General features: G+C 41.0%; 1 protein-coding gene across 1 annotated transcript in view; it reads right to left on the reverse strand.

The window, feature by feature from the left end:
* Positions 1-10472: 10472 nt before the first annotated feature.
* The window catches only part of ABHD8 (abhydrolase domain containing 8), a 61940-nt gene continuing 55091 nt past the window's right edge, over positions 10473-17321 (reverse strand). Inside the window, exons 3-5 of the mRNA XM_078668421.1 lie at positions 16445-16615; positions 14111-14327; positions 10473-12066 (exon numbers count right to left, since the gene is read on the reverse strand). Of these exons, the coding sequence (XP_078524547.1) occupies positions 11902-12066; positions 14111-14327; positions 16445-16615 (553 nt within the window). The 3' untranslated portion in view covers positions 10473-11901. The remainder of the gene's footprint in view (positions 12067-14110; positions 14328-16444; positions 16616-17321) is intronic.

Below are 17321 nucleotides of genomic sequence, written 5' to 3' on the forward strand. Positions count from 1 at the left end.
CCCTTGCAAAACCTGTGGGAAGAAGAGAGTCCATGTGGATGATCCACATAAAGAATGTATTGCATTTATCCCAGGCATGAGGTGAGCGACTGTAAGATTTGTTGCACCTTCTCTAACAAAACCCTCAAGGACAGAGACGTAAAATTGCTATTGTACTTCAAACCACAAAACAACAATCTTGTTCTTCTGATGAGGAAGAGGATGTTGCTTCAACATTCCACAATAGGGCTAGATCCCAGGACAGATCCTCAGGTGAGGGAAGAAAACATTTTAAATCTTCCTATGAAAAGCCTGCAAGCAAGGAGAGGAGTAGCAAACATTCCTCTGAACCAACACTTTCTGTGCCCTCTACTCCTGTCAAGAAAGAAAAAGATCGTCTGAGATCTTCCTCTTCTAATACTCTGAGTAAAAAACAGTTGGAAAAGCTATCGTCGACGACAGTCTCTCTCGTCGGTGACCAATATGCGTAACATAGTCAACGGCAACTGTGACGATGGTGATCCAGTCCCCTATTCTATCTACTAAAGTTTCTATCTTGATGATGAGAGCCTCGTTGAAGACCGTTGATGCCCCGCTGTCTACTACAGAGACACCATCGATTAAGACAGTCAACAAAGACATCACCATCGACTAAGGCAACACCGTCAACGTCTATACTTGCGATGATATCACAGTTGACGACAGCACCATGGACGACTGCACCGCCGACTAAGGAGATCCCTGCAATAAAAATGTCTCCACCGTCGACGAGGATTACTCGGGTCACTACAGTTACAAAGAAATTTTTACACCTGTCTTTGTAGGACTATAGCATGGTGTCGTCTTTGCCCCCATCGCATCTTTTGGAAGGGTATATATAGAGGAGGAGGCTGATGATGACGACGGCCCCTATTGGGTAGCTTACAGTCCATCTGAGCTCCATGTAAAGTGTCAGAATGATGACGAAGAAGATTATCAGGAGGCACGATATTAACAGGAACAGTATATGGGTCCACGTCATAGCTATCAATTTAACCTCCGATGGAAACCGTGCCACAGATATGTGGCTCATCTACTGCCATCATTAATACAAGATCTTCAAGCCATGGTAGCGGATTACAGACACAGATTCCCTCCTCAACAAAATCCACCAGAAGACCAGGTTCCTCAAGTGGAAGAACCTAGAGGCGCAACAGGTCCTCAAGTGCCTAGCACACCTGTGAATGTAAAAGGCTTGGTGCCAGCTGACCCTGAAGAACAGAACACTTCCTCTTCAGAAGAAGAGGAATGTGAATTACCAGACCCGACATATGTTTCTGCTTCCTTGGGATGATTATGTGATTCCAACACCATCCCCTCCTACGCACTTGCCTTCATACTCTTCCCCCAGAAGATATCGTGGGATTTCACAATTTAATGCAAAGGACAGCCAACAGGTTTCACCTGCCCATTACTGTTGAAACAAACAATGTTTTCTGTACAATTTTGAATAGGTCTTAAAGAAAGTGGTACGCTCCAATCCTATAATCGACCATATATGGCAACGTGTAGTAAAGAAATATAGGGCTCCGGATGACTTTTATGCATCCACGACTACATTTCAGTCTTCAGCACTCGCTTCTTCAGGCTCCCTCTTTCCTCGTCTTTCTTCGGCATGCCTTCTCCATATCATAGTGTGGAGTCATGCTTATCAGCAGGTTCAGATGTATTTTACATTTGTAATATTACTAAGCGAAAACCCCTCCTCTCTTTTGTGGAAGCTGTCTCCATGGTGGGCTGTATCTGTTACTTTTGGATTGCCCCTTGCCTATTATCGTACTATCCTTCAGGCACACTTTCAATGCCTGTAGTCCTTCGAATCACTTGTACTTTTTAAAATGTGCACTTTACCACTTTATCATAATACATTATAAGTGGATCTTGAGAGCCATTTAAAACTGCTTTTGCACAGAATTTCATAGGTGTGCATAATGGTTTCTAATATCTTTCACCTATGAAATGTTGCCCCGTCATAATCTCCATGCTATTTGTTATTTAGGTGAGATATTTGATGGCTGTAAAAAAAAAGTCTTCTTCCAAAAATCTTTGGGATTTAAACACGGCACTCTCAACTGAGTGTGCATCGCGACAGGGAGACGCGGAAGCCCGTGCAGCTCACCCAAGACCTGAACATTATTCGTTAAATTGAAGACTAATCTTGGAGCTCAGTCTGAATGCTGTGGCGTTTAGATGCACAGCCTTTGTTAGCATGGTTATTTATATTCAAAAACCAAAAATGGCAAGTGCAGTATATTGGGTGAAATGCAGAGTGCGCGGCTTTGGGGTGCACTGTAAAGATAGTATCTGTTTATTCTGACCTGAAGAAAATGAGCAGTGATAAGAAAATGTAAGATGCAAATAAGCACTGAGGATTCTTGCTGTATATATGTGGCTTACTGTTTTCCTTAATGGACAGAAACGTTCTTAAACACCATGATATTTATTCCTTTATTTGGGGTTTCAGAGCATTCCTTCCTGTGAAGGGACTCACTTCCAGTCATGTTGGCAGTAAACCGACATCAAACTTCCAATAATCCAACCGCTATCTCAAAATTCACCACTAGATGGCCACAATGCCCTCTGTTTATGCCTACAAACTACTTAATATCCCGAAAGACTGCAATTCAGTGATAAAACAAGGTTGCGAGGCAGCTAGTTTTATACCTCTGTTAAATAATAAACTTTAATTCCCTGTCGAAATCTCCCCTCAAAAGGATTTTATAAATCAGAGTTTGTTGCTGTTGTTTATTACCTTGGTGATACCTAAACAAGAACAATCTAGAGTGAATGTTTTTTTTCTAAAAGCAATTTCCTCTTCAGTTACCTGTTATGGATATTTCCGCAATGAGATGGGTAGAAGGCATGAACTATTTGGTTAGTTAAGGAAATTGGTTAGAAAATGAGAAACCTGTCACACTCATATGACTGTGTTGAGGGCGGTCCACGGAGCTCTTATGTCTATTTTTCCCCTCAAAAACATTGTACACAGTATTGATGCAAAGAGAAAAGGCGATCTATTTGTGGCGGCAGGTTGTTGGGGGGACAGGGGGAGAAACAGACACAAGGGCAACGGAGCGAGATTAAGCAGTGACTGGGTGGGTGGGCGATTGAGATAATGCCGGGTGCCCGTGTTAAAGTGAAAGCGGGCGCCCGTGTTAATGAAAGCGGGCACCCATATGCTGCCTGCAGTAAGAGAAAGTCATTAATGAAAGTAGTACTCGCAGGTTTAAGAAGGCGGACCGTGTAACAACTGAAGTAAAGGTGCCATTCGCCATGGGATGTTACAAATGAAGACATGGCAGTACTAAGGAGGGCCTAACAAGCCTCTTTACCAATCAGAAGCCAGCATTTACGAAGGACAATGACACAAGCCAATGACAAATATGGGTGGGAAGTGGGCAGGACTTCTATTTCATACTCCACTACAACAAGTCTCCAAGAGCAGCGCATGCGCGCTGCCTCTAGGCTCAACCTAAAAATGACTTCGGTTTTCAGCTCTAGAGCTGAGAAAGTTCAAGCTCAGTTCAAGTGCAAGCCCAATTTCACTGCATGATTTTTTTTTATTGTTTCAGAAGAGCTACGACATTGCTTTTGGCTGAATTGTGGCACTATATTAAAAGGCGATAAATGAATAATTTCAATATTAAAATTAATCCTTCTGTAAGTGACCTGTTAATCAAGAAAGCATCCCATTGGTAATATACCTTTGTATTTGTGGCACGGGTGACAGCAAGGATTATGATAGGATGGCAAAAGAGGAAAGGTGAAACCTTTTCATAATTTCTGAGGTCAGAGCTTGCAGGAGTTCTTTTCACTGTATATTTAGATGTTTGTTTCCCTCCATGTAGTTCTTAAATCACTGTACGCAGCTCTCGTTTCCACTGCATGCAGTTGTCCTTTTCACTGTACGCAACATCTTGTGCTTTTTGTTGCACACAGCTCTTCATTTCACTGCACAGTTGTCATTTCCTCTCTACACAGAGCCGTTTTTTACACTACATACAGACCCTCTTTTCGTTGCTCGCATCTTTTTTTCAATTGTGGGTCCTCAAATTCCAGTAATGATTTAGTGGGGCTCCACAGAAGTCAAAAGGTAAACAACCACTGACTGAGGTGGTCAAATGATCACTTTTTGTAGACCCAGCTTTGACTGAAACTGCTCTTGCGACAAAACAGACAAATTTGACATGACATTTTAAACTTGCCTATCAATATATAAGCTGATGGACACCTGGAGTCTGTGTTGTATATCTGTTACCCAGAGCACCAGCGTCTCTTGACTCATACAAGGTTTGGATGCTCAGCGCGCTTCAGGAGAGCTGCTGTCAAACCGCAGTAGACAAAGAGGTTGTCTGCTCTACAGTCGTATACGTTAATGTTGAGTTTCTAACTCAAAATGTAACTGCAGAAAATGAACCACCTAAATTTCGTGAACTTCTTCAGTGTTCATGTACCTAGACGTCCAAATACCCTCCACCAAAATATCAACTCTACATAAAAATCTTCCTACAAAAATGTCGGCCTGCTTGAAATGCCTACATTCAGCCAACGTTCCTTACCAATATATTTTAGGACTGGGTTAATTAGTCTTAACTCAAATCCTAGCATATTTGGGCGATACTGGATTTACGAGCAGGCTGAAATTGTTTCAGGGAAACATTTATGTAACATCCATATTGTAGTTGTCTACGATTTAATAAAAGGCTTTGATCCACTTTATCAACCTGCTACCAATGTAAACAGTAACTTCTAGTTTAAACTATGCGCAATATTCAAACCTGTAGTGGGATTTTTTTTACTTGCAGAGTTGTTTGTTGGGGATACATTTGCAGTGTAATTATCATTATTATTTTTAAATATTCATGAGCTTGGTAGTTTGGAGGGTAAAAGAGTGTGGGTACAGTGCTTCCAGCGTGATCTGTACTTTTCTCATCACCAACATGGAGGAGCGAGAAGCTATAATTGGATAAGAACCCTCGGCCTCCCAAACTATCTGAAGTAAATACATTATAGAGGGTTAACCTTTCTTTTTAAATCCCGTTATGTTCGGCGAGATAGTTGTGTAGCCCTTAGTATATCTCTTCAGAATGTGAGATCAACACCCAGGTGAATCAGTGTGATCATCCAAGCCTTTTATAGAGTGCACAACTGCCTCTGTTGAGACGTCCTGGCACTAAAAGCGAGAAAGACCAACTGGAAAATCTATGCCTGACTGAAGAGCCAAGTTTTTAAGTCGTTCCTAAATCCCTGTTCTGTCTCCGCCAAGCATAGGTGGGTGGGCAGAGCGTTCCAAAGCTTAGCTGTCCTTACCGAGAAAGACCTGCCACCTTGTCTAGCTTTGGCATATCTTGGCATGCGAAGAAGTGCAGATGGTTAGATCTCAGGGCTCGCTCCTGATGATACAAGCTAAGCCTGTATCTGAGATAATGTGGCCTATGCCCCTAAAGGCTAAAGTCAGGGATTTAAACTCAATCCTCTTAGCCACAGGGAACCAATATAGCTGCCTCAGATGGGGGAGATATGGCGAAAAGGACCCGGTGAAAGATCCTCGCCACCCCGTTATGAATTATTTGCAATCTGAGAATCAGATCAGCACATCTCTGGGATATATTTGTTGGGTCGTCATCCACAAGTACCACCTGTGGCCTGCTTAATCATCGGGCCCACACACTACTCACCTAGTGTAGGTGGGTGGGAGGGCGGTCTAGTGTTTACAGGGAATCAAGTAGGTGTGTTAGTGGACGTAGTCCGTTGATAAATGTGTGACTACAGGGACTGTCTTATCCCCTAATCGTATAATGCATAACTAATATGTAGGCCATTTCAGACAATAAGGGAAAAGTCCAAATAATGTTTTTTGTAGTTGCGGCACGCTTTACTGAATTTATGTACGAACGCACGTAATATTGCTTGAAATTAGCAACCACACCACATAGGGATTATTACACTTATTGGTCCTGAGCAAAGCAGACTGACCCACTGGGCTTTAAAACAGCTGAAACATGTTGACCGTAGATGGTTTAGGGTCATTGTACCCCTGTGGCATCTCACCACTAAAGGACTTTCTGATTAAACAAGGTATTAGGATCCGCAGGCAATTTAAATGCTGATCACATCGATTCACCTATGTGTAGATCTCACACTCTGAAGAGATATTCTGTGGGCCATGCAACTATTTTGCAGAACAGAACGGGATTTAAAAAGATAGGTTAACTCTATATAGTGTAATTGCTTTTCTTATGAGCCCCACGGACCTTGGAAGAAGGTCATATGATAAAGGAAATAGCATACTTTATTTTTATTTTTATTTAATGAACTGGTGTAATTCTTCTCCCATTTAAGAAGCTCCGTGATATGGATTTCAAGAAAGGGCTTGTGGTAAGGACACAATTGATTTTCAAATGTAAGGGTTTCTTAAATTAGTTTGGGTGCAGAACAGCCACATTTGAATAACTGAATGAGAATCCAATTATTTTAATGTTGTCAAAAATATCCTGAAGAATTTTCTCTTTTCTTTTTGTGCCTTTCGTTTCAGCCCAGGCAAAAAAAAATCATAGCACAAGCAGAATCTTGCAAAAAATATTAGAAGATAGTTGTGTGTATTTTGCACACACATTCTTTCAAACATGCCATTCTTTACTGACATGGTTTCCGTGTCCCAGGGCTTTTGTTTAATTTATACACCACGTTGAATGAGATGTCCTGTGAATATTGTGTACTCTTAGGTGCTGGCAATACATTAAAATCTTGAAAAAGCTAAGTCAAGGCTGAGAATTAGAATACAGCTCTTACAGTGCCATGAAGACTTTAGAGCGCTTAAAAGGTGATTAAATAGGTTACTGTCGATACCAGTTTTTGAAGATGTTTATTGGACTCCACCAACAATTCTGTTACTAATTTCCCGGCATGGGAACAGGCTGACATCCGTCTTAACCACCAAGCAAACTTCGATTCTAGGAAGTGGTGACCAACATATTAAATCAAATACACATTTGGTAGATGGGAGGCCTGCTTTTCAGACCTTTGATGCTAGGGAACCACTATTAGCAAGCATCTGTGCCTTCGCCAGCTGCAAAATGCAATTCTGTAAATAGTATGACCAAGAAATGTAGATTAAGACAAAGTCAGAGGAGGGAAATGTTACTCTCCCTCCAGTAAGACAATGACATTTTTTCATAAAATATTTGTTTAATATGAAACAATTCAACTTGAAGTTAAAACATACTTTATTTAATACGTTAACATTGCCACCTGTAACTGTTCTCATTATGAGACGAGCATATGTAGTCCGCGGTAGATCATTCGTTGTTAAACGAGGGTGAAATGAGTCGTCCAGGATTCTGCTCTTCTTTACCGAATAACGAGAAAGTCGATCCAGTTCAGTGGTTGCCCGGCTAAATCAACACTTGGAAATAGTGTTCAATAGATTTTGTTGATAACCCCTCGCCACCATAAGAATAGCTCATTGCTCGGACGAGTGGATAAAAAGGCAGTATTCGCTGTGTATAATACTTTGCGTCCTCCTAATTTCCCCATTTCTCACCACATGACAATTTTTTTTACCTAAAATGGCAATATTCATAAGCTAATTTGACCATCCTAGATAGTAGCTACTTTAAATGTCCATTACACTCTCTTTCAGATATGGAGGTGCACTGATCTTTTTAATGGCTATGAATATGACCCCCGCCTTGCTCCCTCTCCCTGGACAAATACTCAAGGCTCTTCTGTTAATCCCACCTCTCCTCCCCGCGGACATCTTTTTCACACATCTTAGAATATAACAAAGAACAACTAGATAATATATGTGAGTTACAAGTTTCTTTTTCATCAGGCATCAACAGTACATTTCACCAGCAGCACATTAAGTTAATCGATTAATACATTCATCATCAAGAACAACCAGGTTTAAAGTGTAACGTGAAGCCATACTTCCATGTTCCGGTGTACAGATGAAAATACACTTTGCCCAGGTCGGCCATTCCATACACATGGAAATATGTATACTATGAGAAATCTGTGGTTGATATTTTGAGTAGCAGGTCCTATAAGAAGAAGCCGCTTGCATGTCTTCGACAATAGGAATTTAAGCTGATACAGTACATGTTGACTGAAATCCTTAGGGTGAAATGATAGTCTTTCACAATAGAGTATTTTTTGTATCCCCTCCACCCCCCCCCCCCTGCCACTTGCTTGTGATTTGAAAGTGTGTGGGTGTTTATATGAGAATGGATTAGACAGACCCCCTCGTTTCCAAAAACAATTGTTTTTGCAGCAATTATCATTTGTGTTGTGGATGTTACAGTGATATTAAACATTGTAATGGTCAGAAATGTAAGGATTTCAGTAATTATTTGATTTTTACTTAAGCAGTGTTATTACTATAAATAGTTGTACGTTTTACAGCATAATTTTTCACTTTTCAGATGATATTTTGCTGTCCACTCAACTCCAATTACATTACATGAGCAATTTTTGGTCATTACAGTTTTTATTGTGTTCCTATCCTTACATGGAGTATATATTTATTTTTTGCACAAATTGTAATATTTTTTGATAGGAGATCTTTATTTAATTAATAACAATACTTAACCCATCCCTAGTTTGTATCGTAGCCTTCCATTAAATGTTTGGGCTGATACTTTGTACGACACTCACTGACTCCTAAAATAAAGCATTTGGTGTGAAGTGGGAGTTTAATTGGTGTTTTCCCACCTACATCCGCCTTCTTTTAATCCTCTCCCTATCAGGCTGCCTTCAGAGTCCTGATGCATACTCCTCCCATGAGTAGATTTTGCTGCAGTGGCTTTTCCTCTGAATTATGTTTAACTAGGCAATTGTTAATGACCCAATTTTCAGCCAGCTACTTGGACATCTTTTTAAGTTTAACGGGAGAGGGAAAGGCTCGTAAGTTAACTAGTGCAGGCACATTTCATGTGCCCAATGGAAATGCACTCACAAACTAATTTGTTTAACCCACAGTTCACCTCGGGAGGACTACAACCTAAGGAACAGTTGAATACTGTGTCCAACCGGTCGACAAGGCGCGGATCTGGTCTCTATGACTTCAAAACGAAGGTTGCAAGTGATTTAACAAAAAAACCTAATTATCAATATCATGAAATTTTGTATTCTGAATTGAGCCCGTTAGACGTTTGGGAGTTCTAATTTTCCACATTACTAGCAAGAATGACCAATTACCAGAAATCCAAAAAAGATTTAATTAAATGAATTTCATCTTCTTCACCTCACCCTGTACTACTGTTGTAAGTAGTGCTTTCAAGTCGTTGTAAATGTTTATAGATGGTAGAAGAATTTTCAATAATGCAATAGATTGCGGGTTCTTTTTCTGCAGTTTACTAGAAATTATCCTACTGTATAGCAGGCGCAAGGCTAGGAAAGAAAAAGCTGATCGCTGCTAACAACGTTTAGTTCGATAAAACCCATCTTTTAACCTGTTGATAATCCAATAATTTGCTGATTATGGCTGCTTATAAGGCTGCATTTCCTTAAAGCTTTGGTAGTAAAAAGCTGGGCCTTTCAACTGAAGAGTGCTGGACCAAGCTAAGTGTTTTGCAATGTAATTTGAATTAAGGGACACCTTTAACATGACCAAAAAAGCACCACCACTACTCATTTAAGACAACTATAAAACTCTCAATGCACGTCAAGGTGCACCAGAGGTAACCACGTGGAATGAATATAGGTACTCTTATCGTCTCAGCACTACGTAAGCAGCAACTTTACAGCATCAAGTAGGGGACAAACAACTTTCACACCTCAACACTTTTGGTAACTATGGAACGATAGCTTATGTATTTATATCTTATGGTATGATTCCTACTACAATCAATATATTATTTTAAAAAATGTATTGGCATTTTTTGTCGATATATTCAGTTAAAAAGTGCTTTGGTTCCAAGAGGTCAATATAACTAAATGAAGGTGACGAAGACCAAGTAGGTTGTCTGTGACCGGACTCTTGATTATTGTCTCGGTCCTCAAATGCAAACAGTCTAGTAAGAGTTAAAATGATGACCGGGTTTAACTCTACCTAAAGGCTTTGTGTTAGAGAGAATCGTGTCACTTCTATCATCCGAAGTGAAGCTGCTACCCGAAAGCTGGTCTTGGATTGTATGTTTTTAATATTAAATATTCGGCCGTGAGGCTATAAAAGACACTTTGGAAACTTGGGTTCCTTCTCCGTGTCCAAAATGTAGAGTTGTGAAATCTTATAGCCCAAAGTGAGCTTCAGCAAGGTTTGCATTGCTATAACAGAGCAGACACTACTTGTATGTCTGAAAACTAAGTTCACTATTTACGACTACATTACTCGACTGTGGTTCTGCCTGCAATCGGATTGCTTAGAGGCGCACCTAAGAAAAGCAAGGACTGTGGGGAACGTTACTGTACCTGCAACTGAGTTAGCGAGACAGGAAAGGTTTGTCTAGAGTATTTCTAAGCTGTTCATCGAGTGTGTGGGAAGCCTCTAGTCTTCTACTGCTATCCTGCCATTACATAGCAGAGGAACGTAGAAGAGCTATATTTCTCTATAACACATTCACAAAGTACAGTAAGGGACTAGATAAATGCTGTATCTTCAAAATATTCGCTCTGGAATAAAGTAGGAATTTGACTGTAATTTGTAACCCATTTTCCTTTACTATCAATGAAATTGTCCCCCTCATAAAATCCTGTGAACACCCAAGTAATCTGACTGGCCCAGCGCCTCCCTAGTAAAGGGGTATACCCTTGTACAGGAGCAGTGATATTTTGCGGAAGCTGCCATCTTGGTAGTTGTGCCTTTCCCTGCATCTGGTTGCTGAAACAACACTACTCAGTAAGCAACTAACATGTGCCAGTGAGGCCTACACAGTCGTTTCACCTACAAGTCTTCAGTGATTAAATTACTAGATCTACTCCATTTGCCAAGATCTATGCAGCATCCGGCTTAGTATGTGCAACCTTGATTTCTTTACCCACTGGGTCCTGCAAGAATAGATTTGAGTAAAATACAAATCAAGGCATGTTTTGTGGAAAAGAGGATCCCTTCCCACCCGCTAAGCCACTTTATGCCTTGCATGTTTATCAACCTTCTTGGACATGTATTGCGACACGATCACCAGCCCCCTGGAGGCTTACTTGCTTCCATTTGTCTAGCACAGGGGATGTGACAAACCTGAGATTTCAAACCCTGCCACACGTAGAGTTCCAGAGCACCTGTATTTATCCACATTGCGCCAATGTCGCTATTCCAATTTAATATTTGGGCTATTGCACATAAAAAAGCTGTCCCTCCCAAGCCCAGCACCCTGTATTGCAAGGGTTATTCTGCCGGAGTGAGTCCTGGCACGAAGGCCCACAGAAGCAAGAGAGGTTTAGCGTCATTGATTTTTTTTTTCTTTTCCTTATCGCCTTTAACTTTCAGTCTCTCACTGGCACTTAAAGGACGGCAGAATTGCGCTGCTAGTCCTTTTATTGAGGCAGGAGTGGTGCTGAATATTAGATCTTAAAAATGTCATCATTGTATCTGCTTGATGTTCTGTTCTCAGCAACGTGGTGGGATGGTCGTGCTGTAGAATATTTTACTCTAGGCATATAGAAAAGAGCAACAATTAAAGAAAGTACAATTCCAACTCCAGGAACTGGTTTTGTCCCCAGAAGCATTCTTTGCAAATGTCTCTTCCTGGTTGCCCCACTGTGGTTGGTATGAACCTCCAAACTGTCTCTCCGTTGAGAAGACTTCCACAAAATCTCCTTCTTTGGGAGGAGGCATCATCAGCTGGCTGAAAGGCTGGGCACGTGGCCCATCTGCCTATCTCTTCTGCCTGTTCTTCTCGAGAAGAAGGGCTTATCAAAGAAAGAAAACCAATCGCCACATTTTTATTTGCTTTCTGCTTCTCCGTGAGCGGCTTCTGTCACTTTAGCTGGCATGTCCGGCTCCCAGAGGAGGAACTCATGCAGCAAGGTGTTGACGGTCTCCGGGCACTCCATCATCACCATGTGGCTGCCTTCATCGATGATCTTGAGAAAGGCGATGAGAAGTATCTGGTTCAGAGAGCAGAAATAAGACAAGACATTAGTAAACGAACCACTGTAACACGCACAAGACCAAACCATCACGCTTTCAAGTCATGCACCCATTGGGCATATAGGAAGCTGTTTAAAATCAAAGTGCTTCATTACTTGTTCAGAGCCTCGAAACACTTTATATGTTATACATTTGGAGTAGCTACATACTTGACAATCGAGATGGTGACCAAGACAAGGCAAGTGTTATGGAAAGCATTATATGGATATGATTGCAGTACTGCTGCGTACAACTTTTTTGAGTATCCCCCTTTTGCAATATTTCAGAATCCCATCGTGGAGGGCTCCCTGCAGATTCAGAAGGGGATCTGTTCACCAATAATTTCTTGGGATCAGCAGTGCCCTTAGCGAATGTTTACAATTCAGTTATCTCACCTCCATGATAAAAAGTCATAAGTGGTGGTGGGATTTCGTAGATTCGCCAGGATGAGTTTTATTTTACAACATTTGCCATCTTCGTTCAGATTTTTAAAACAAAAACAAAAAAATACTGTGCATTTAAACATGGTATCTATTATTACTACCAATATACCTGTGTACAAAGAGCACAGAGGTGGCACTTGCATGTTTAAACTAGCTTATCTTAATGGTCGAAAGACACATGCCAGCGTAGGGAAGTTAAGCGTCCCAGTTTTGTATTTTTACTGATAAATACAGACGAAAAAACATATATTTTTCTGCCTGTCTTTAATTATAAATATGAATAAAAACTGAAAAAAATGTGCTTTAAATGGTTGTTGTTAGAGCCAGGCAAGAGCTATGGTTCTTGTGTTTTCAGACGAAAATATTGATGCATTATAAATGTGTACGTGTAGTGTCCGAGCCCATTTGGCGTTAAAGGAAGAATGTACATTTATCAGTTTACTATATACAGAAATATACTAGTTTCGGCTTCATTTTGTTTACAAAAAACTAAATAAAGGTATATAAACACTAAAACAAAAAAAGAGTGAATACAGACAGAAATGCAAAAAAGAAACCATTAATTTGGCAGCCCTAACTATACCACAGGTTAGTAGGCAGTGGTTTACTACTATATGGTTCAGCTGCTGTGATGTGGCGTTAAGCACCTCGGGGGCTCTGCCTGGGGTGTTCTATTGGGTAAAGACAAATTACAAGTGTAATTGAAAAGGGCATTGAATTGTTGATATGTAGGTGCAGTTTGGTGTTTGAAGCCATCTAATTGTGGCATTTCTGGTTTGTTGGCCGTGTGTGCTGAGGGCTCTTGCACACCTAATGGGCTGGTCATTTGGCGTAACGTAGCTTTAGCTCAAGACTATGTCCAGGAGAAAAGTGACTATGGTAAATTTGCTCTGTGTGTTATGGTTTATGGTGCGTCATGTCAAGAATGGCTCAGTAATTGGTCATTTATGGGAGAGATACAAGTCAAACAGTGTGGAACAGCACAGGCTTTACAATCCCCTGCGTAGAGCAGACAATACAGAAGACGCAGCCTTTAGGTAAGGGGTGGTCTTAATGCAGCCCCCTTGAGTAAATACAAATCAATGGTTCTCCCAAGAATGACAGCATAGTTCCTTTATAATTATTCTATAAAATTGAGAGTTCTTAACAAATCACACATTACAGTTATGTTATTATCCCTTTTCAAAAATGCAATCAAATACTAGATTGCCAACATGCTAATCGCAGCCAGCCTCGCCTCCCTAAAAGTGTGAATATATCTGCTACGTGATAATTGTTTCAGAATTAGGGTGAGGGAGTTTAAGGGTTATTCTAACCTCTCCATACGCACTCTTGGACACCTACTTCCAGCCAGGACATGAGTGGAAAAAGACTGTACTGATGGCGTACTCCCTGCCAAAATCAACTCTGGCTTCTCCAGTCTGAAGACCTCTGCTTGTTTTGTGGAGTGTGTGTGTGGCAGGAGTTAGTCTTTGTTGTGGTGGCGGGATATATCCTATGCTCATTGTGGTAGCTCAATGCCGAATGTATATCATTGTCCTTCCGGGTTACGTACGGAAGAGAATTCTGGGAAACCCACCTCTGCCATCCGCTGATCTTCTTCGATGGGCACAAATTTGTCGTGCATGCCGTGGATGAGCAGCACCGGGACGGTCAGCTCTGCGTGGTACACCTCGTCGCCCTCTGGCCAGTACTGCCCACTCATCATCGCTCTCAGCACAAAGGATGACACGTTAAAGGCGTTTCCAGCCTTCAGAAGTTGCTTCTCCTTAGCACCCTGACGAGCGAAGCCAGCCCTGTGGAACAAGACATGGGTTACAACCGAAGGACTGAAGCTTTTTCTACAAGTTTCAGGTCCCCCCTGAAGAAATATGTATTGTGTGTCCCCGATTGCAAGTAAAAGAGCTCCTGCGGTACCCTGTTATCTCTACGGGTGGGCCTTTATTTTTAACCAGCAATATTTAGCAAATTTATTTTCTATTTCGTCTTTAAGACTGTAGAGTTGCTAAGTTTAACTTCGCATTCGATCAGACAAAGGTTTTTGGCACTATGCGGGAAAATCATTTTCAATCTAATCAAACACGGCCAAATTGACAAATGCATGCAATTGTCTCCTCAGTATAATTACTTTGTGTCCTTTTTCTGTGAACAATGGCAAATTATGCAAAGTAAATGTCTACAAGTTTACCTTTTTTCAACATAAGTTGTCACAAAAGTCCAGCTATTCATGCAAATCGTAGAACACAAACATTTTCCATAAAGGTTCTTGATAGTTTTGAACATCCCATGTGATTGTGCTAGGGCTACTGCTCTGTCATCAGTCCTCTGAGGGCTGGTATTGTTTGCCACAAAGTGTACGCAAGGTGAAGCAAGAGAACACACTAGCATTATCTGAGCGTGTGTCTATGCCAAACAAAGTTATTTTTGGAGGTTTGAGTTATCAGTCTGTCCAAGACTATGCTATTTGTCATTTTTATTCTTTTTTCCACCCAAAATTTGCTTCAAATTACTTGGGCGAATTTTTAAGTCAGCATTTGAGTGACAATAATTGGTTTGTAGATGCAATGTAGAGATTAAAAGTTCTGTAACAACTATGGCCCACACCGTACAAATAGAATTGTGAAATTTCGTCACTTAAATTGTAACTTAATTTGTCTATTGGACTCTCAAAGTGATACTTTTACATGTACTTCTACTACCGCTTACACAATGACTGCACTCTGCTTTAATGCTCTGAACGTAGAAACACAAATTGTTGTTCTAATCCTCGCTTCCCCACTTCTGTGACCAAACAAATGGGAGATTGTGCAAAAGAAGTCATTGTCCATAGATATGATATTCATTCTTTAGAAAAAAGCACATGCTTCTAAATAGTCTAAATCATGACTTTGTTCAACCAACTATTTTGTTAAAAAATTTAATAGTTCTCCTTAAATACTATAATAGTTTTAATACATTTCTTTAAAAGTAGGCATAGATTCCTTGAACGGAATGCCAGGGGGCAAAGGAAAATAACTGGAGTAAATTCCCAATGCGTTCATTAAACTCAAAAAATCTAAAAATAACTCTCACTTAAATGTATTAAATATTAAATGCAAGTAAAGGAGGGATTTTTTTAATTTTGTAAAAAAAATTATCACTCTTTAAATTAATATATTTTATGTATTACATTATTTAACAGTTAATTTGATTTGGTGTGCTGTAACATTTTAATTGTTTTATTTTATTACAATTGTATTAATTTTAAAGAAGGGAAGAAGGCAATCTCTGCCTATGAGTGAAAAGTTACTAGTGCTAATATTACGCTCTTAATAGTCTTCTATGTCAACAGCCCCTAGTTTCAGGATTGTAGACTGGAACTCTACATTTCAGTGCAAAACTACAATTGGAAATGGTAAATAGCAAAAAAGTGTAGGTGCAAGAGTAACATTTACACAAGTCTTTTCTTTTTTTGTACAAGTCCAGGGATGGCAATATGCATCTCGATTCTTAATGGTCATCCTGTCTGTACCTCCTGCACCCTAAAACTGATAAGCCAGCACTTGCGTGGAGCACGTTGCCCCTCAACATGCCCATGTGCAAAGTTTAAGACAAATCCCTACAACTTTGAAAGCGCACCTCCCTCCTGACTGCAACATGCCTTCTGTTGAATAACAGGACCCATACTGCTCTGTCAGTGTACCTCCTTTCTACATTTGCCTAGACAGTGATAGACCTTCACACAGATGAACCCTGCAGTGTACACTTTTACCCTGCCAACCTAAGATCAAACAGCCTGTCAGCGGGTGCCCGGGACTCAACTCAACTCACCATCATCCCAGGGGCATATGTACTCTAGCCCCCAGCTGTCCCCCACACCCGTGCTCCTATGTCCACTCTATGCCAAGCACGACACTAGTGAGAGGCCACTTACTTGAGAAAGCTCCAGGCTAGAAAGGGGGACAGGCAGTGCAACACACAGGTGGGCATGTTGAAGATGGAGCACAAGCTGGGCTCCAGCGCCGTTGGTCCTCCGCCGTTGATCATCACTACCTTGTGCACCTGGTCCGGGTACTCGTGTGCAAGAAAAGTGCAAAATGAAACCCTGTGCAAGGGAGACAAGTAAGACCAGTGGTTAGGCAAGGAAGGGTGGGGGCTCTAGCAGCAGAAACTATCACAGAACGAGGAAGAGCCAAACAGGGCCCAAGGTGAACACAGCAGAGACAATGCAGCACTAGATAAAATAAATATGAGTGTTTGTGATACGCTTATCATACTGGAAGTTATTCAGCAAGATACATGTGGTCCTAATTTTCTGTAGCCTCTGTAATGCTAATGGAAGCAAGCCTTTGCAACTTGCTCGCCTCCTAGGTGTCTGAAAGGAGAGAGATTTTGTTAATGGATATGCCAAAGGTGAAGACCCGGCACAGTAGAGTCTTGCCAACCAGTGCCACTTTGTCCACAAGAGGTAGGCGATCTGCAAATGCTTTGCTATAGGGCGAAGGTTGTACGTAGTTGGTTCTTGTACAAAGAGGCTTGTGTGTCTGGAAGGAGTGGGGTCTGCCTGAGAGGTTGTGCATAAGGACAAAGACAGCACAGCAGGTAGTTGGCCACCCATGTGTGCTTGATTGCCCACAAGAGGTCTGCTATCCTCGAAGGGTTAGGCGCAGTGTGAAGGCTGTGCACAGTAGGAGCTTGGCCTCCTAATGGGGCCTTGTGTTTGGTAAGTGAAATACTCCTATATTGTTGAACAATGTTCTAATATTCCATATTTTCCACAGAACTTTTGTACAGAATATCTACATTTTATA

The sequence above is a fragment of the Lissotriton helveticus genome, chromosome 12 (genome assembly GCF_964261635.1).
Source record: "Lissotriton helveticus chromosome 12, aLisHel1.1, whole genome shotgun sequence".
Lineage (NCBI taxonomy): Eukaryota > Metazoa > Chordata > Amphibia > Caudata > Salamandridae > Lissotriton > Lissotriton helveticus.